The sequence below is a fragment of the Gymnoscopelus braueri genome (assembly GCF_963280865.1).
Source record: "Gymnoscopelus braueri genome assembly, chromosome: 14".
Classification (NCBI taxonomy): Eukaryota; Metazoa; Chordata; class Actinopteri; order Myctophiformes; family Myctophidae; genus Gymnoscopelus; species Gymnoscopelus braueri.
The window spans coordinates 2,738,808-2,759,795 of NC_137619.1; the positions used below are offsets into that span (position 1 = coordinate 2,738,808).

The window sequence follows — 20,988 nt, forward strand, 5'->3', positions numbered from 1 at the left end:
CAACTTTTTAGTAAACAGGACAACAAAATCAAAACAGTTAAACAGATACCAATTTGATCCAATCAGGAGAGAGAACTCATATATGATATAGGATAAACAATTGAAATTGGAAGTGACTAAATAAAATCAGTGTGGCCAGACTTCACGCGAGAAACGAGCAACTAGGGCTATGAAAAGAAGAAAAAAAGCTTTATTAAAGCAGTGCATTTCTTCTGATGTATTTTGAGTTCTGTATCACAACTGGATACAATTAATTTGACACAATTAATTTGAGATGGTCAGCAGCACTACTGGCTGTGTGACAGGCTACAGCGTAGCTAGTCTCACCAATCTGTGTTGTCTCCTTTGGTTTTGAGAACATCAGTCCAATACAAGCCCCCTTCCCCCCCAAAAAAAAAAAACTATACGCAACCTGCGACTATCAATAAAAACAAGCCTCAAAGTCTCTTATAATAAGAAGACTTAAGGACAAATAAAATGAGGGTTATAAATTAGCAGTAGAACACTTGAATCAAATTGAAGCTGATCAATTATCTTTCTTGGGTTATCTCTCCTGATTGGAGGAAAGTGCTATCCCAGACCTGAACATTTTATTTTCTGTTTACTAAAGAGGTGGAGAGATGGGGGGAGATGGGGGGACCCCTGTTTACTGCGACAACACTCTATAGAGAGGATAACTATCGGAATATATAGAGCAAGAACACCTTTTGTCTTAAAAAAAAAGAAAAAAACATCACTTACAGCACCTTTAAATCGTTGGGGTAGAAACCTCATATGTCCAAAACTGTAGCTTTTCAGGATTCAAATCCAAAAGTAGCAAAAGTAGCAGATCTGCTACTTTTGATGCTTTCGTGTGACGCTGTAGTGTGATCAGGTATAGGGCGTTAATTTACGGGGGGAAAAACACAAAAACATGGAGATAAGAGGTTTCTGCCCGACAGCAGGGAAATGCAGGACAAGAAGACACAATGAAACCTCACACAACTTGCCTTTCTGCGCTCCTCCTCGTCGTCTTCGTCGTCGTCGTAGTCCCTGTAGGTGATGGACCTCCGCTGTGGCTCCTCCCTGGGGGGCGCCAGGTGGTTCTGGGTCAGGGGGGACGGCTGTGCCGGGGCGTGGGGGTTGCTGCAGTGGGCTACGGAGGAGCTGACCTGGAAATACATTTTTTTACTTAAGTAAAAGTATCAATACTGCAATGTAGAAATACTCTGTAAAAGTCTGGAATTAAAAATGTACTTGAGTAAATGTTCAAAAGTATTGGTATTAATATGTACTTAAAGTACCAAAAGTAGAGTACTCATTAAAGTACTCATTATGCAGAATGTACCGTTTCACAAGTTTTCAAATGTATACAAATCTTTTGAAAATAGCAGATTTACAAGCTCACAATGCGTCGCAGTGACAATTAAAAGTGAAATATCTCTAAAAGTTAAATTGTTTAAAGAAATTCTAATGGTAGCCGATATGTCCTAAGTAGGCCGAACGTTATAGAGTTGGAACTGAGTTTCTAGCTAAAAGTATGAATTTCCCAATTGAAATGAATGGGATTTTTTTTAGCAGTAAAAAGTGAAATATCTCTAAAAGTGATTTCTTTTAAAAAAAAATCAAATGGTAGCCAATATGTCCTAAGTAGGCTGAACGTTATAGAGTTGGAACTGAGTTTCTAGCTAAAAGTATGAATTTCCCCATTGAAATGAATGGGATTTTTTTAGCAGTAAAAAGTGAAATATCTCTAAAAGTACAAATTATTTCAAAAATTCAAATGGTAGCCGACATGTCCCGAGTAGGCCGAACGTTGAAGAGTTGGAACGGAGTTTGTAGCTAAAAGTATGAAGGACTAGTTAGGGTCCAAAAAAACGGTGGGAATATTGGCAATAACATTAGTGTGATCGTTTTAGCGATCCCACAATTATCAACAGCTAATAATCACTGGTTACAAGCCTACTGGGGTGGTGATGATGGGTGGAGGAGGAGGAGGAGCCTACTGGGGTGGTGATGATGGGTGGAGGAGGAGGAGGAGCCTACTGGGGTGGTGATGATGGGTGGAGGAGGAGGAGGAGGAGCCTACCTGGGTGGTGATGATGGGTGGAGGAGGAGGAGGAGGAGCCTACCTGGGTGGTGATGATGGGTGGAGGAGGAGGCGGAGGAGCCGGAGGCTTGCTGGTCTTGAAGACGGGCGTGTACTGACCCGGGAGCAGGGTCTGCTGCTGTTGGACCGTGGCCGCCGGCGGGGGGCGGTACTGGGCTTTGGGCGGCTGGGTGGTCAGAGGCTGGGGGGCCGCGGGCGGCGCCAGGGGGCGCGCCAGGACCAGGGTGTCTGAGGAGAAGCTGCTGGGGGGCATGAAGCCGGTGCGGCGGTGCGCGGGCGGGGTGAGCACGTGCCCGTGGAAGCTGTGACTGGGGGCTATGGACGCCGCCGCCGCACAGTGTGGGGGAGGGCGGGGGGGCGGGGTGGAGCAGGGGAATTGGCCGAGCAGGTGATGAGGCCTGGAGGTGGTGGAGGTGGGCGGGGCGCTGTACGGAGGCTCCAGGGTGGAGCTGATGGTCATGTACTCCTCGTCCGCCAGGATGGTCAGCCCGTTCCCCATCAGGCAGTAGGTCAGACTCCCGTCCGCCTCCTCTCTGACGCCGCTGTAGGTAGAACGTTTGTATAAATAATATATATATATATAAACACACATATTAGGGGTGTAATTTGCATTGAGCCGTTTGGTATGAGGCTTTCGGTTCAGCACGCAAGAAGACCAGAATGATACCCTCTTTTTAAAACTAGAGGTCCGGGCAGCACTCACACCTAGAGTTGTTGCATCTATATAACTATAGAAGGCTATAAACTGCCCTGAGAGCAGCATTGGGAAACTGCCCTGAGAGCACCAAATTAACATTGTTGCATTTATATACCTGTAGAAGATTACAAGCTGCCCTTAGACCAGCATTGAGAAACTGCCCTCAGAGCAGCAAATTAATGATGTTGTATGTGTGTCATTTAAGCTGCCCTCAGAGCAGCATTGAGAAACTGCCCTCAGAGCAGCAAATTAACATTGTTGCATCTATATAACTATAGAAGGCTATAAGCTGCCCTGAGACCAGCATTGAGAAACTGCCCTGAGACCAGCATTGAGAAACTGCCCTGAGAGCAGCATTGAGAAACTGCCCTGAGAGCAGCAAATTTATGTTGTTGTATATCATTTAAGCTGCCCTGAGAGCAGCATTGAGAAAGTGCCCTGAGAGCAGCAAATTAATATTGTTGCATATACTGTATATACCTGTAGAGGGCTATAAGCTGCCCTGAGACCAGCATTGAGAAACTGCCCTGAGAGCAGCATTTAGAAAGTGCCCTGAGAGCACCAAATTAACATTGTTGCATATATATACCTGTAGAAGATTACAAGCTGCCCTTAGACCAGCATTGAGAAACTGCCCTCAGAGCAGCAAAATAACGATGTTGTATGTGTATCATTTAAGCTGCCCTCAGAGCAGCATTGAGAAACTGCCCTCAGAGCAGCAAATTAACATTGTTGCATCTATATAACTATAGAAGGCTATAAGCTGCCCTGAGACCAGCATTGAGAAACTGCCCTGAGAGCAGCATTGAGAAAGTGCCCTGAGAGCAGCAAATTAACATTGTTGCATTTACATACAACAATATTAATTTGCTGCTCTGAGGGCAGTTTCTCAATGCTGGTCTCAGGGCAGCTTGTAATCTTCTACACGTATTTATAAGCAACAATGTATGTATATCATTTAAGCTGCCCTGAGAGCAGCATTGAGAAAGTGCCCTAAGAGCAGCAAATTAACATAATTGCATATATATACCTGTAGAAGGCTATAAGCTGCCCTGAGACCAGCATTGAGAAACTGCCCTGAGAGCAGCATTGAGAAACTGCCCTGAGAGCACCAAATTAACATTGTTGCATATATATACCTGTAGAAGATTACAAGCTGCCCTTAGACCAGCATTGAGAAACTGCCCTCAGAGCAGCACATTAATGATGTTGTATGTGTATCATTTAAGCTGCCCTGAGAGCAGCATTGTGAAACTGCCCTCAGAGCAGCATTGAGAAACTGCCCTCAGAGCAGCAAATTGTTGCATTGTTGCATCTATATAACTATAGAAGGCTATAAGCTGCCCTGAGACCAGCATAGACCGCCGAAGTCTGACGTCATTTACACATCCTTTGTTTGTCTACCTGGTTCGCAGTTTTCCACCCCCGTTCTGAATCCCATAGACGTATTTAATATCGCGTCAAATAAGAACTGTGTTCCAAAAATAAACAAATGACCCCGGCGTGTTGACTCTTATGGATATGAAGCATCAACTGACGGTGAAAAAACGCTAATGTTACTTCCGCCAAATTAGTTACATTTTCGCCAGAAACAGACTGTATCAAATATAAGTGACTGACTATCATAAACGATACAGAACCCCCTCCCTGACAATAACGCCGACACGCGGTGTTTATTTTTGGACCACAATTCTTATATGAGACGATTCTAAGATGACCCAATGTTATTCTCCATAGAGAAATTACTTCCGCAAACCTGGGGATGAACGAGTCACGTCAGGACTTTGGTGCTCTATAGATAAAGTGCCCTGAGAGCATCAAATTAACATTGTTTCATATATATACCTGTAGAAGGCTATAAGCTGCCCTGAGAGCAGCATTGAGAAAGTGCCCTGAGAGCAGCAAATTAACATTGTTGCATATACTGTATATACCTGTAGAGGGCTATAAGCTGCCCTGAGACCAGCATTGAGAAACTGCCCTGAGAGCAGCATTTAGAAAGTGCCCTGAGAGCACCAAATTAACATTGTTGCATATATATACCTGTAGAAGATTACAAGCTGCCCTGAGACCAGCATTGAGAAACTGCCCTGAGAGCAGCATTGGGAAACTGCCCTGAGAGCAGCAAATTAACATTGTTGCATATATATACCTGTAGAAGATTACAAGCTGCCCTTAGACCAGCATTGAGAAACTGCCCTCAGAGCAGTAAATTAATGATGTTGTATGTGTATCATTTAAGCTGCCCTCAGAGCAGTATTGAGACACTGCCCTCAGTGCAGCAAATTAACATTGTTGCATCTATATAACTATAGAAGGCTATACGCTGCCCTGAGACGAGCATTGAGAAACTGCCCTGAGAGCAGCATTGAGAAAGTGCCCTGAGAGCAGCAAATTAACATTGTTGCATTTACATATAACAACATTCATTTGCTGCTCTGAGGGCAGTTTCTCAATGCTGGTCTCAGGGCACATGCAGTTTCAAGCAAACTGGAGCCACGTGAGGGACCACCGAAAGAGCTAAGGCAAACGAGTTGCCATCCCGAACGTTGCGACGTTCGCTTGAGCCTAGTCAGCGCCGTTTGAGTTATGTACCGATAGGCACAGAATCGTACATTCTGTTCTGGGGACTGCTCTGCTTCCGGGTTGCAACTGGTTACGCCCACCGTGGAACTCGCCGTACATATGCACGGATTTTCGGGAATTACATGCACTGGGCCTGTGCAATGTATACTAAATTGTGTGAGATGAGGCTGGTGTGTGTGTGTGTGTGTGTGTGTGTGTGTGTGTGTGTGCGTTGGTGCGTGCGTGCGTGCATGTGAGTGCATTACCTGGTGTACATAGGCTTCGAGCCAGGCTTTGAGCCGGGGCAGGCGTCCAAAAGCTCCGCCGCCGAGTACGCGGCCATGTTGACGTGCTCGGCTCCTCCCCCTTTGTCATTGACTTCCTGTGGCTCCCTGGCGCAGTGGGGCGGAGCCCGCAACGAGGTGGGCGTGCCCCTCGCCGAGGCGGGCGGCGGCCCCGTCGACGACGACGTAGGGGAGGCGGCGGGCGAGGCCGGCGACATGGGGGACGGGGGCGAGGCGGGGGGCGAGGTGGGCGAGGGGGGCAAGCGAGGGGGAGACGGGGGAGCCGGCGCCACTGGGGGAGGGGCCGGGGGGTCCAGGCGGAGACGCAGGCATCCGACCGCGGGCGGGGGGAGGAGTTTGGGCGGAGGGGGGGGCTGCAACACGGGGACCCAGTCGTCATCGTCGTCCTCTTCCTCCCTGGGCAAGACATCGTTCAGGATGACGTCCTCTGTCATCAGCTTGAAGAGCAGCTGGCTGTAGTCCTCATCCAGAACGATGTCCAGAGACCTGGAGCGCACCTCTCTGCTACCAGGATATGGGCTCTGTACACACACACACACACACACACACGCACGCACACACGCACACACACACACACGCACACACACACACAGTGGTGGAAAAAGTACTCACATGTTTTACTTAAGTAAGTAGTTGCGTACCGGTGTCGTGCTCAGTAAAAAGCAGATCTACAAGCTTGTGTATCTGCTATTTACAGCATGCAACACCAAGACACTCTTTTCTGAGACATTAGTCTATCACAGGGGTTCCCAAACCATTTTATTTATTTATACCACGACCACATATTATGAGGGTTTTTTTTTTGACGTGCCTCAGCAAGGGCTTGTGTGTGTTCAAAAGCAATAGATAGACTCTATCGATTGGTTTTGCGATTGATCGAATTATCTAGAAGCACATTTTTGGGTATTGTATTTTTTTATATATCAACGAATGGAACAATCCTAATTTATTCAATATTATTGTATTACTTTAAGATATTATCGATAGTAGCATGTGGGTACAAATGTAAAACAATTGCTTTGACATTTGGCAGCTTAGGGCATGTCCATACGATGTGTGTGCGAGGGCTACAAATTGTCAGACTGGGTAAAAGAAGGGCAAAACAATTAATGAAATATTGTGCTGTGTCTGACATTATTGGCAGTCACTTTATATGGAAAAGACGCTGTCATCTATACCCATAACTGTATGGTAGTCTGCCTGTATCTAGCGTTTATAGACAAGTGATCATGATCTTGCATTACATTTTCTTTTAACTCTATTTATATTTTGACATGATTTATGTCTTAAACTGAAAAAACTAATAAAAAAATAAAAATGTGTGTGTGTGTGTGTGTGTGTGTGTGTGTGTGTGTGTGTGTGCGTGCGTGCGTGCGTGCGTGCGTGCGTGTGCGCGTGTGCGTGTGTGCGCGTGTGCGCGCGCTCGTGCTCACCAGCAGGTCATCCAAATTGCCCAACGATCGAGCACTTGGTCTGCAGATCAGCAGGTGAACTTCCGACGGAGCCCCCCGTAGAAGAGTCAAGACCCTCTGAGACAATAGCAAAACAGCAACAAGACAACAATACAATAATAAGACAGTAACGCCACAATAAGACAACAATACGATAAGACTGTGAGACTGTAATACGACAGTAAGAAAATAATAACGTAAAGACAATAATAAGACAATCATTTGACAGTACAAGACAATGAAAAGACAGTAACAGTGAACAGTGTTTCTAGCTTTATAAAACAGAAACAAGTTATGTACATACTATCTCTCTGCTGTCAGGCAGAAACCAACTATGTCCAACAACAACAACAAAATGAAACAACATAATAGTGGCTCATAAAAGTTGGTATGCTGACTAACTTTATACATGTGTCCTTATATTATCATCACTTTACCCACATCCAGCTCAAGTGGAGTTAGGACAAGGGTCTTCAACAGGGGGTCCTCAGAGTTATATATTTCTTAACCACTTGAACCCTAGCATCTCTTTTCTGAGGAGAACTTTAGCCAAAAATAGCAGATCTACAAGCTCACAACGCGAGGCGTTGTGAGCTTGTAGATCAGCTATTTTTGGCAAAGAGGTCTATGTGTAGAGGGGAAAAGAACAGTAAACGTCAACAAAAAAAGTTGAATCTGAAACACAATTTTATACAATATAGAGGGGGTCCCTGCTTCATCTCTCTCTCAGCTAGGGGGTCCTTGGGCTGAAAACGTTGAAGACCCCTGAGTTAGGAGGTTTTTAACTAGTGAATGTTGAGATTGTCCATCATTGATCAGAATGACACAGTCATTAGGTTATTTTTAGGTTATTTTTCGGACAGTTTGAGGATCCAATGGAGTCAGGAGGTTTATTCAGAAGAGCTTTTTAACACTTTTCATTTGTTCAATAGTTGCAAAACCCACAAACAGAGGTAAAGGGTGTTGAATAGCACTGATTTATTAAAGGGATAGTTCACCCCAAAAAAAAAACTAAAAAACAGCAAAAGCAGCAGATACACAAGCTCGCAACGCGGCGCGAAGCGACGCATTTAGAGCTTGTAGATCTGCCTTGAGCTTGTAAGTCTTTTGATACTTTTGTGTGACTACGTAGAATGATCAAGTAGGGCATTCATTTACGAAAAAAAGAGAAAGATGGAGATAAGAGGTTTCTGCCCGACAGCAACGATAAAGAGCTTTAACCGTTTAACAAATAAAACCCAAAAAATCACTTAACCTTTAAAATAGCACAGCTCTTTACCTGATAGGAGAGGTCCCTGATGCACTCCCCGTTCACAGAGATGATGATGTCTCCCTCCCGCAGGAGGCCGCTGTCCGCCGCCGGCTGGCCGGCGAACAGCCGTTTGATCCGGACCACGCTGCCGGCGTCCGGCCCCGACGTGATGTCCGAGATGTAGAAACTGAAGCCCAGGCCGGACTGACTCTTCCTCAGAACCACCTCCATGGTGTTTTCTAGAGAAAACAGACGGAACGACAAAGCATTCATCGACAACTAGCACAAAAAGCTGTAACCAGAGTAGTTTTTCGGGAATTGATTTCCCATTGCCGTCCCAAAGGCTCCAATCAGTGAAACAAATGCAAACAAAGTGGCCAGACAATGTTAGTTTTTTTCTCTCTAGGTCAGTGGTTTTCAACCTTTTTCATGCCAAGGACCCCTAAATTGATACACATTTGGCCGCGGACCCCCCATTTGAAAATATTTTGTGCCAGGGACCGCCAGAAGCAAAGATATCAGTTAATTAATTTTCGCTTTAAAAAATATTAATATTCAAAGATACGCACACTACGCACACTTTTTCAAGATTTTTCAAAAATAGCAGACGCCCTACTTGACACACACGCCCTACTTGATCATACTACAGGGTCACACAAAAGCATGAAAAGTAGCAGATATGCAAGCTTGTGTCGCGATTTGACGCGTTGTGAGCTTGTAGATCGGCTATTTTCAAATAGACAAAGTGATTAATGTATGTTTTGTAATAATAATCAAAACCTACAAAGTAACTAGTAACTCAAGTTTTCAAAATAATTGCAGTGGAGTAAAAAGTACAATATTTGCCTCTGAGATGTAGTGGAGTAAAGTAAAAGTACAGAAAAGTGATAAAATACTCCAGTAAAGTAAAAACACTTTACTTAGTTACTTTTAGGGCTGTCAACTTTCCTCAGAAATGATATTCGAATATTGGTCTTAAAAATTGGCAGATATTCAAATATATTCGAATATTATTATTATAAAAAAATACTGGTATATATATTTTTTTAATTGGTGTATCGAGTGCTCGGATCCAATAAAACACATCTTTTGTTTGTTTTTATAACTTGATATCGTTTTTTTGTATTTTCCCTGTCAAATAAACATAAAAAAATATACATATATTTTTAAAATTCAAAAATACATTTTCATATTCGAATATACATATTTTCCCAATATTCGAATAATATTCGAATATCGAATATTCGTTTGACAGCCCTAGTTACTTTACACCACTGGCAAAGTGTCTATTTTGAACAAAGCTTCCAGGAGGAATGTAACAGTAAAGATATTGTCACATTGTGTCAGGATGTGTTCAGCGTCACGCTCTGATAAAAGACCCTTTCAATCCGGGAACGCATATATGTGTCATTTTAGATTTTTGTTTGCTATAACCGTTATTTTATACTTTGGGCTATTCAAAAAATAGCAGATCTACAAGCTCATAGCACGGCACCGAGTGCCGCACTACGAGCTCGTAGATCTGCTATTTTATTTTTGTTGAAAAAGCGTGAAAGATTTGTGCAAATCTTTGAATATATAGTATATCTTTTTAAAGTGAACATTTTTTAACTCAAATCTTTGCTTCTGGGGGAATATATATATATATATATATATATATATATATATATATATATATATATATATATATATATATATATATATATATATATATATATGTTGCTATAATATCAGTGGTTCTCAAACTTTTTTATGTCAAGGACCCCCAAAATGATATGTATGTGTCAGGCGGACCCCGCCATCTCAAAATATTTTGTTCCAGGGACCCCCCCAGGAGCAAAAATTTGAGTTTAAAATGTATATATAACATATTCAAAGATTTTCAAAAATGTTCACGATTTTTCTATATAACAATATCTAAATATCTAAATATAGCTATGAGCTTGTATATCTGCTATTTTTGAAAGGCCAAAGAAATCATGTGAACAGACGCATTTCTGCAAGAAAAAGGTTAGACACTGTTCAGCTCTTGAGGTGGACAGAAACCGGACTGAAGGGGTTAAGAGGAAACACGCAGAGCTGAGACAGTCAACGGGCCGGTTCAAGTCCCCCGGGGGGGGGGGGGGGCAGGAGAATCTGACAGCAACCACAGTGTAACTGTCACAAGACTCACTGTCACCTCTGGGCAGTGTGTGTGTGTGTGTGTGTGTGTGCATGTGTGTGTGTGTGTGTGTGTGTGCGTGTGTGTGCGTGTGCGTGTGTGCGCGTGTGCGTGCGTGCGTGCGTGCGTGCGTGCGTGCGTGCGTACTTACCCTCATGGGCGAACGTGTAGTCCTTGGCTCTGCTACTCAAGGTCGTATCTATGGAGACCCGGGGCCTGGGGGATTTGGCGGGGGAGGCGGCTCCGGGCTCCAAGAGCACCATGGGGTCCCTCTCCAGCAGCAGACTCACAACCTACAGGGGAAACACACGCACACGCACACACACACACACACACACACACACACACACACACACACACACACGCACGCACACAGCATATATTTTAGATTCCCCAGCAAGCATTTTGCTTCAAACTATTCATATAGTTGACACGTCATTCTAGCTTTTATTCGTAGATCAAATTTCGTAGATCAAATTTGATATCAAATAATAAGCGTATAATAGCGTATATTCATGACACACACAACAGTTATATTATATATAAGAAATATATATATTTTGGACAATTAATCACATGAAAATAAGTGTAATAATAATGAAAAATGATGTATTATAAAACACTGTCTTTTTTCCCCCTCCTCAGATTTACAATAATTGAATTGAAATGTAAATAACGGAATGACCTTTTTGCTTACTGTACACACTGTACACACAGAGAGGTCAAAGCTTTTAACCCAGGGGAAGCGACTGATGTGCCTAGTAATTAGTTTTCAGTGAGAGGCGAGCGGGCAGGTTAGGGCATTGGTTCTCAAAGTGGGGTCTGGGGACCCCCAGGGGTCCTTGGGGGAGTTCCAGGGGGTCCCCAGCTAAATGATAGATAGTTGGGAACCAAATTGACTCTTATGGGCCTGTAACTCAGAGTGTGTACAAATGGAACCAAATGGACCCTAACGGGTCCATTTGGTTCCATTTGTACACGCTCAGAGTTAAATTAACATTGATTTTACAATTTAATTGGGGTCCCAGAGATAGAAATGCCATTCAATGGGGGTCCGTAGCCTAATGCATGGGGGTCATTGACATTAAAATGGCTGAAAATCACTGCTAGAGCCGTGAAAATCTTCTCTTATGGGGGTCCTTGGCATATATTTCCAAATGGGGGTCCGTGGCTAATAAGTGTCAGTTTGGGGGTTCTTGACATGAAAAAGTTTGAGAACCACTGGGTCAGGGAGGCACGGGAGGGCAAGTTGACCGGCGGAGCGACAAGCGAGTTGTGATCCCATGAAATGGTCTCGTTTGGTGTTCATCTCACACACACAGCCGTCCGTCCACCTCAAGAGCTGAACAATGTCTAACCTTTTTCTTGCAGAAATGCGTCTGTTTCTGTGATTGTATTATTATTTTTTTTATTAGACCCTCCAGGAAAATGCGATTATGCGATCGCATAATTTACCGCATAATCAGCAAAATGCTGCATAATTATGCGGGGGTAATGTTTTTTCAAAAAGGCTGCATCGCATCGCATAATATGCGCTTCGCATCGCATATTTCCGCATATTTCAATATTTTGCATATTGCCGCATATTTCACAACTTTCCGCATATTTCGCAACTTCCCGCAATTTCACCGCATAAAATTGCAAAACCCCCCGCATATTTAATCGCAAAATCAAGGATTTTAGCCCACATAATCAAGAGTTTTAGCCCACATAATCAAGAGTTTTAGCCCGCATAATCAAGAGTTTTAGCCCGCATAATCAAGAGTTTTAGCCTGCATAATCAAGAGTTTTAGCCAGCATAATCAAGAGTTTTAGCCTGCATAATCAAGAGTTTTAGCCAGCATAATCAAGAGTTTTAGCCAGCATAATCAAGAGTTTTAGCCCACGTTTTTCTGGGGGGTCTAATGTATGCTGTCTGACTGTACTGATGTCTCATCTGGTATGTTTTTGTTTTCATAGCACTTGTTTTTATGTTGCTGGACTAAAGGATGGAAATTAGCGTATTTTCCTGTGTATTTACATTGAATCATATGTTTTGTTTATTAATGCACGCTCCCAATTAAACAAATACATTTTAAAAAGTGTGGAAAGGGCTTAATGCTTTAAAGTTACAGTATACACTGTTGTATACTGTACGACAGGGATGGGCAACGTTGATGATGGAAAGGGCCACTATATTTACACACTCACTCACAGGAATCCCGAAAAGTAACATTGCTATTTAATTTCAAATGCATTTAGTTATACTTATGTTAACTTTATGAACTTAAAGTTGTACAATGCAGATTCACAAATAACGATTTTTAGCAACCTCTGCTGGTCACTACCGTCACTGCATACAATTTCCGTAGTCCTCGATTACCCAGAATTCCATTTGTTTTCACCGGAAGCCGGAAGCGTTTCAAAAAGCGTTATTTTAATTGTTTTATACTATCTGCGGATCGTTTCTCTTAGCCAGTGGAGCATTAGTTACCATGAGCTGTGCTTTCTTTTTCTGTTCTTTTTCGATCTTCCAATCCTACATTCTCTTAAAATCAGCGTGAGGTTCCTTTTTGTTATTAGCGCGGTAGTTCCTGGCCAAACAGGAAACCGTTGCGGTAGTTCCTGGCCAAACAGGAAACCAGTGCATTCCGCCTCCGTTTTCCGGCCAGATGACGTCATTTTCCCGGGAAAGTCCCCCCCGACAACGTTCAATAGAAAATATATAAATAAAAGGCTTCCGGGGGTGAAATTCATGGAGTGGGTGTTGTGAAACTTTTGCCACTCACAAAAGATAAACAATTTAACTTTAGTTTTGTTGAAAACGTTACCTAGTATTACTTTAAATACAAATACATTGGACATAAAAAAGACAATTTTAGTACTAGTCATTAAGCTACTATAATATAGACTGAAGTAATTAAAGCAGGTCATGTTTGGAATCATAACAGCTTAAATCAATAATATATCAGTATTCTGATATTAACCTGCGGGCCGCATTAAGTGAAAGTGGGGGCCGCATGTGGCCCCCGGGCCGCCAGTTGCCCACGTATGCTGTACGATAATATATAAATCAGGCTTAAGCTGAGTAACAGCTTAGCCACCGGAGTGGCCTTAACCAACCTGCCTTAACCAGCCTTAACCTTAGTCAACCTGCCTTAACCAGCTGAAATCTGCTTAACCAGGACTAAAATAACCACACATGTAAACACACGCCTCTGCCCATACATCAATTAGGAGTGGTGGAAAAAGTACTACCGGTATTTTTTTTTACTTAAATAAAAGTATCAATACTGCAATGTAGAAATTTACTTGAGTAAAAGTACAACATTATTTGCATTAAAATATACTTAAGTACTGAAAGTAAAAGTACTCATTTTGCAGAATGTCCCATTTCACAAGTTTCCAAATGTATAAAAATGCTTTGAAAACAGCAGAAAATAGCAGATCTACAAGCTCACAACGCGTCGCAAAGTTGTGAGCTTGTAGATCGGCTATTTTGAAATAGCCTAAGTATGCATTGGGCTGAAGGGGTTAATGCATATTTTGTAATAATAATCAAAATTATCATAATCAAAAAAAGTAACTAGTAACTAAAGTTGTCAGAATATTGTAGTGGAGTAAAAAGTACAATATTTGTCTCTGAGATGTTGTGGAGTAGAAGTAAAAGTATTGAAAATACTCAAGGAAAGTAAAACTATTCTCAAAAGTGTACTCAAGTACAGTACTTGAGTAAATGTACTTAGTTACTTTACACGTGTTTACTTTACATGTGTACTGTATATAATACAGTTGTGTGTACTGTATGTGTACTGTATATAATACAGTAGGTCATCTGGGAAAAGGTCTCCTTTCTGTCCCTGAAACCAAAAATAAACACGAGGAGGGAAGTAGCTTCAGTTTTTATTCTGCACCACAGATCAGATCTGGAACAAACTCCTAGAAAAGTGCAGGACTGCATGCTGCCACTCTGATTTATTTTAGAACAGGGGTCTTCAACAGGGGGTCCGGGACCCCTAGGGGGTCCTCAGAGCTACTATAGGGGGTCCTCAGAGCTACTACAGGGGGTCCGCCAAATCTTTGTGTGATAGGATTTAGTTTTTTTACATTAACCACTTGAACCCTAGAATTCCTGTTCTGAGGGGAACATTAGCCGAAAATAGCAGATCTACAAGCTCTCAACGCCTCGCGAGAGCATGTAGATCGGCTATTTTTGGCAAAGAGGCTATAGGTGTAGAGGAAAAAAAGAGCAGACTAAGTTCAAATAAAACTTTAATCTGAAACACAGTTTTATACAATATAGAGTAGGGGGTCCCTGCTTCATCTCTCTCTCAGCTAGGGGGTCCTTGGCCTGAAAACGTTGAAGACCCCTGTTTTAGAACACAACTAAACACCCTTTAATTGAGTTACTTGTCTTTTTATTTCTCTTCTGCACTGTAACTGTATGTATTAATTTTTACTTATTTAGTTTTATGCATCCTAATGTCATTGTATAATTAATTACATATATTTATGTTTGTAAACACATAAATACAGATATACAGTACAGTGGCCCTCATTTATCAACGGAGCGTATAAACCGGCATATATTTTTCCATATATTCGGCCGTACACCAACATCGAAGTCACATTTATCAACGAATCCTACTCAGCCAATCCTGGCGTACATCAGGTCGGAGCTTTGATAAATCTCACGTCTGAAAACGAGCGTCATTGCGAACGCGGAAGACCAAGTGGAGCATACTATGTCACCGTGCTTGGATTGTGTGTGTGTGTCTCCGTCTGTGTCTCCGTCTGTGTTCACGCTCTCATGTGACTCACGCTCTCATTGCCTCGCGCCCCCATGTGACTCGAAACTCCGTGCTGAAATGCCAGCAGCTGCACTGCCTGTATACAGCCGGCAGAGTGCGGCAGAGTGCACTACTACAGTGTGGTTGAAATATAGCAGCCAGCCCTTAAATATTCTCAAAACGCCCCGATTTTACGACATGAAGAAGAACCACAATACGACCAAAGACATCAAAAGCCAATAAGAAAGAGTTTCCCCCGATCGCCTCGCCACACACGCACACGCCCCTCTCACACACACACACACGCACGCACGCACGCACGCACGCACGCACGCACGCACGCACGCACGCACGCACGCACGCACGCCCAGCTGTGTTTTTCATGTAATCCGTACCGTAGCGGTACAATCTTTGTCACGTAGGCTTGTAGCCTACATGAATGACATATTATGGTACCAATCACATTGCCATGAATGGAATACGTTTGTATATTAATTTATTTAACCCATACCGAGCAGTGCACAAGCAGTCATGTAGGATATTCCCCGTGAGACTCGGACGGGCGGCAGTGATTCCATGCCACCACGTTAATAAGAGATTGGAGCGTCAGGTTTATATCCTTAACCCAGCCAGGTTGTAGTCTTCAAAACTCTCTATGACATAACTCCATAACATAGGACAAGCTACTGTAAGTTTGTACACCTCACTGTCCATGAAAAGATCATCGGGAGTCCCGAAAATGCGCTCGCAGAAGCGCTGTATATTTTGAAAATAGCAGATCTACAAGCTCACAACGCGTCGCGATGCGACCCGTTTTTGAGCTTGCAGATCTGCTATTTTAAAATAGCCAATGCAACTGAATGACTGTTAAAGCAGTTTGCTTAAATTACTTTATAAAATGTTATATTTTCACAGGGATTATTTATTAGTGTAGATATACATTTAGGAGTGGATTATGTGTCCAGATGCCTGTCAGACAGTCAGACAATGCTGCTCCGCAGGTCTAGAATGGAATAAACGGGCGCAGCCAACGTCAACAACTGGTCTCGACCAGACGTGAGATTTCAGCTTATGGTAGGATGAAGCCCACGTCAGGATATATTGATAAATGCCGAAAGGTGCGGCGATCTCGCCGTACGCCCATTATTAGGGCTGCACCGCGTTGATAAATGAGGGCCATAGTGTTTTCTCTGTGCACGTGTGTGCATGTCAGTCTTTGTATACAGTATGTGTGTGTGTGTGTGTGTGTGTGTGTGTGTATGTTACCTCCCCAGTCTTCTTCAGGCATTCCACGGCCTGCTTGTGAGTCACGCCCCGCAGGTTGAACCCATCAACCTCCAGCAGTCTGTCACCTGTCTCACACACACACACACACACACACACACACACACACACACACACACACACACACACACACACACACACACACACACACACACACACACACACACACACACACACACACACACACACACACACACACACACACACAAATGTAACAGTGGGTTGGTAAATGTGATGCCAGATGGTGGTGCCACAGGGCTGTGTCTCCTCTTGCTTTGCTGTTCTTATTGTGTCACGATCCGTGACTTGTTCTGTTCTGTCTCCCTGCTGTGTTTTCATATGGTCCTTGTTACCTAGTTTCACTTAGTGTTTCACCTTTCTGTTCTGTTCCTTTTATTTTGTAGTAATCTAGTGTCTCCTGGTTTCCTCTGTTGCTGATCTGTACCTTTCTTGTTTAACCAGTCCTGTGATTTTGTCAGTGTTTCCACCTGTGAGTCCTCTTAGTCCCCCAGTCTATCCCAGTGTTGATTGTCTGTTGAGTTCTCCTGTGTCTTGTTAGTCCTTGTCTATTTATAAGCCCTTGTGTTATCAATCTTCTGTTGGTGCAATGAATGTAGACACTGTGTTCAGTCCAGTATTCCTGGTGTCTTAATTGTATCCTTGAGCTTTACTTCCCAGTGTTAGTTTCCTAGTGTTTTCTCTTTGTTGATTCTCTGTTTAATAAAGCACTTGCATCTGAAGCGTTCTGCCTCCGCCTCACTGTCTGCTCTTAGGTCCTATAATTACACCTCTCTGCCTCACACCGTGACGTATTAGACTTCGGAGAGTACATGTGAATGATGTCACTTCCTATCAATTAAATTAAATTAAATTGAGCTTTATTGGACTCATAGAACTGGGGAAATTTGAAATTTGCAATTGCAACAAAAAACTGGCTTAAAAAAAACACTTGTGTTCATTTGCTGTTATAAATAGTTATATATATTGTACAGTACATGTCGGCAAGGGTAGCTTTAATAAAGGTTTTTGAAATCTTTCAGAGTTTTGCAGTCATGTCACGTTTAGGGACAAATAGCAGGAGTTTTTTCCCAAAACCATAAAAAATAGTATACAAAAAGCAGCATTTTTCAAATGTGTTTAACTAACACTAGCACTAGCTGCTAAAAGCCTAAATTGTAAATTGTAGGCATAGCCTACACAATATTTCCATGTTTGTTTTCAATTTGCGTTCAGCCTGACCCTTCTTATACAGCTGACCCGATGTCGACAAGGGTTTTCACACATATCCTATAGCAACGACAGACTGTTGATAATTCATTAAAAGATTACCGATCTGAATGCGTCCGTCTTGCTCAGCCGCACCCCCAGACACCAGACTCTTGATGTAGATGCCTCCATAACGGACACTGGTGTTTATTCCTCCCTTTTTAGAGACAGAAACATTACAGCATGTCAGAAACAACACAGATTGTGTCTAATGCCTAATTTGTATGCCGTTGTGCGAAGGTGGTCCTGCACCAAAAATAGCAGATCTACAAGCTCACAACACATCGCAAAGATTGGCTATGGTGCGGGACACTGGCGTGCAACAAAGGATATACAATATATCAGGGATAGTTCAAAAAAATCTTATTTTCTATCCATTAGTCACCCCATGGAGACTTAATTCATGGATATTTTTTAGTTTTTGTCACATTCCAAAAAAGTCATTTTGGGGTTGAACTATATTTACACACCGGGGGCGTGACGGATAAAATAAGTACTTGCTGGCAAATATTTCTCATCAAAACTATTCATATAGTTGATGCCTCATTCATACAGGTTGGTTGCTTTTATTCACCCAAAGAATGAATGAAAAAGTTTGACAAGCACTGAGTCACACGTTGATGACATCATGAATACAGGAAGTGACTCACAGCGACGCTGATGCCCAGGCTGCCGCTGACTTTCTTCAGCTCCACGTCTATCTGCTCCCCGGCTCTCTGCAGGCTGCAGATGGAAGGAGACCTGGAACTAAATGGATCCTAAAAATAACACAGGAAAACAATGAGGGCTTTTAATACCTTAATGCGTCATAATGTTTAATGACGCAACACTCCTGACTCATTTCATAAAGTACGCTCAACTGAAGACATTCTTAATTGACCAATCAACACACACACACACACACACACACACACACACACACACACACACACACACACACACACACACACACACACACACACACACACACACACACACACACACACACACACACACACACACACACACACACACACACACACACACACACACACACACACACACACACACACACACACAGAAAAGTAATTTAACCCCTTTATCCATATTTTAAACGTTGGCTATTCAAAAATACCTGCTATACTTGTACATCTGCTATTTTTTAAGGATTTTGACAGTGTTTGATTTTTTTTAAAATACATTAAAACAATTTAACACAAATCTTCTCTCCTGGGGGGTCCCTGGCACAAAACTGGCTTTGAGTCTGACCTGTGCGTCCAGTATCCGCACCACTGGAATGTGAAGCCTCTTGCCGTGCTTGGGCGTGGCCATGTTGGAGAGGGCCAGCGCCTCCTCCAGCTCCTCCATGGCAGGACGGAACTCCGTGCCGCTCAGCGTGGTCTGAGAGCCGAAGCCCCTCTCTAGCGCCATCCCCAGGGTGCTCTGGCTCAGGAGAGAGGTCTTACTATCCTTGAAAGACTCTGATGGGAGACAGAGACGACATGTTGAGGATGAAGGACTTTCAGTTCTACTCGGTTTTCAGCAGTGGTGGAAAAAGTACTCAAATGTTTTACTTAAAGGGGAATTTTGGGCTAAAGTTTTCTTACCTTTTCTATGACGTTATGATATCTTAGGATGAATGGTACAGTAGAAAAATTTCATAACTCCACCCCTGAGCCACCACAGCTTAAAAGGTGCGCGGATAGGCCTTAGGTTAGATCACATATTTTAATAGCTTTTTTTTTTAGATCTGACGTTCATAGTGACAGAACACTGTCCCAAAAAAAAAAAAAAACAGAAGTCTCGCTAGACGAGATTGAAATCTCGAGATTTCAATCTCGTCTAGCGAGACTTCTGTTTTTTTTGTTTTTGTTTTTTTTTGGTTGCATAGTGTTCAGTCACTATGAACGTCAGATCTCACCAAAACATTTAAAAAAAAAAGCTATTAAATTATGTGATCTAACCTAAGGCCTATCCGCGCACCTTTTAAGCTGTGGCGGCTCAGGGGTGAAGTTATGAAATTTTTCTACTGTACCATTCATCCTAAGATATCATAACGTCATAGAAAAGGTAAGAAAACTTTAGTCCAAAATTCTCCTTTAAGTGAAAGTATCAATACTGCAATGTAGAAATACTCAAGTAGAAGTCCGGAATTCAAAAATGTACTGTAGAGTCTGGGATGTGTGGATGTGTTTTTAATTGGATGACCTGGTCATCGGTCAGTTGGAGGCTCAGTAGGAGACTCGGTCATGAAATTATTGGCTCAGGAATGCAAAAATAAAATAAATATCTCCATGACTTCAAGGCTTCATGGGGTGTGTAACTGAAAGAAAATAAGTATTTTTTTTAGGTGAACTACTCCTTTAAGTGTATGTCGAGTCCACGCCTACTTCAGACCACAGCACAGCGCTGCTGCACTGTAAAACGTTTTCTCATCGCCATAGACTACATTGAACCAACCCGGCTTTCTCAGAACACGGAAGCGCAATACCGCTGTTGGTGTGAAGACTTTGTCAATTTTCAACCTATCTTCATAGGAATCATTATAATATGGTAAAACATATTTCTACTCGGTCTGTGTCTCAGAGGAGGGCTGTGGACAGTTCAGAAACCTGCCTACCAGTGACATCATCAATGGGGAATCCGAGCTAATAGAAACTGCAGGATTTCTATTCCTGTAAAGTTAGCATGCTATAATGGAAGTCAGTGTTCTCACGATAATAAATATCCCCAAAAATGTAAAAAAAAATTAAATAGGCAGGTTTCTGAAGTGTCCAAAGCCCTCCTCTGAGACACAGACAGAGTAGATTTTTTTTTCACCATTTTATCATGAGCATTAGTGAGGACCTATAGACCGCCGAAGTCTGACGTCATTTACACATCCTTTGTTTGTCTACCTGGTTTGCAGTTTTCCACCCCCGTTCTGAATCCCATAGACGTATTTAATATCGCGTCAAATAAGAACTGTGTTCCAAAAATAAACACATGACCCCGGCGGGTTGACTCTTATGGATATGAAGCATCAACTGACGGTGAGAAAACGCTAATGTTACTTCCGCCGAATTAGTTACATTTTCGCCAGAAACAGACTGTATCAAATATAAGTGACTGACTATCATAAACGATACAGAACCTCCTCCCTGACAATAACGCCGACACGCGGTGTTTAT

General features: G+C 42.7%; 1 protein-coding gene across 1 annotated transcript in view; it reads right to left on the minus strand.

Annotated features, from left to right (window-relative positions):
* The window catches only part of ptpn20 (protein tyrosine phosphatase non-receptor type 20), a gene marked incomplete at its 5' end in the record, with an annotated part of 105,519 nt that overhangs the window by 47,159 nt on the left and 37,372 nt on the right, over positions 1–20,988 (minus strand). The window contains 10 exons of the mRNA XM_080448931.1: positions 990–1,151; positions 2,112–2,631; positions 5,618–6,177; positions 7,090–7,185; positions 8,387–8,598; positions 10,672–10,813; positions 16,556–16,641; positions 17,903–17,996; positions 18,490–18,597; positions 19,088–19,299. Of these exons, the coding sequence (XP_080305057.1) occupies positions 990–1,151; positions 2,112–2,631; positions 5,618–6,177; positions 7,090–7,185; positions 8,387–8,598; positions 10,672–10,813; positions 16,556–16,641; positions 17,903–17,996; positions 18,490–18,597; positions 19,088–19,299 (2,192 nt within the window). The remainder of the gene's footprint in view (positions 1–989; positions 1,152–2,111; positions 2,632–5,617; positions 6,178–7,089; positions 7,186–8,386; positions 8,599–10,671; positions 10,814–16,555; positions 16,642–17,902; positions 17,997–18,489; positions 18,598–19,087; positions 19,300–20,988) is intronic.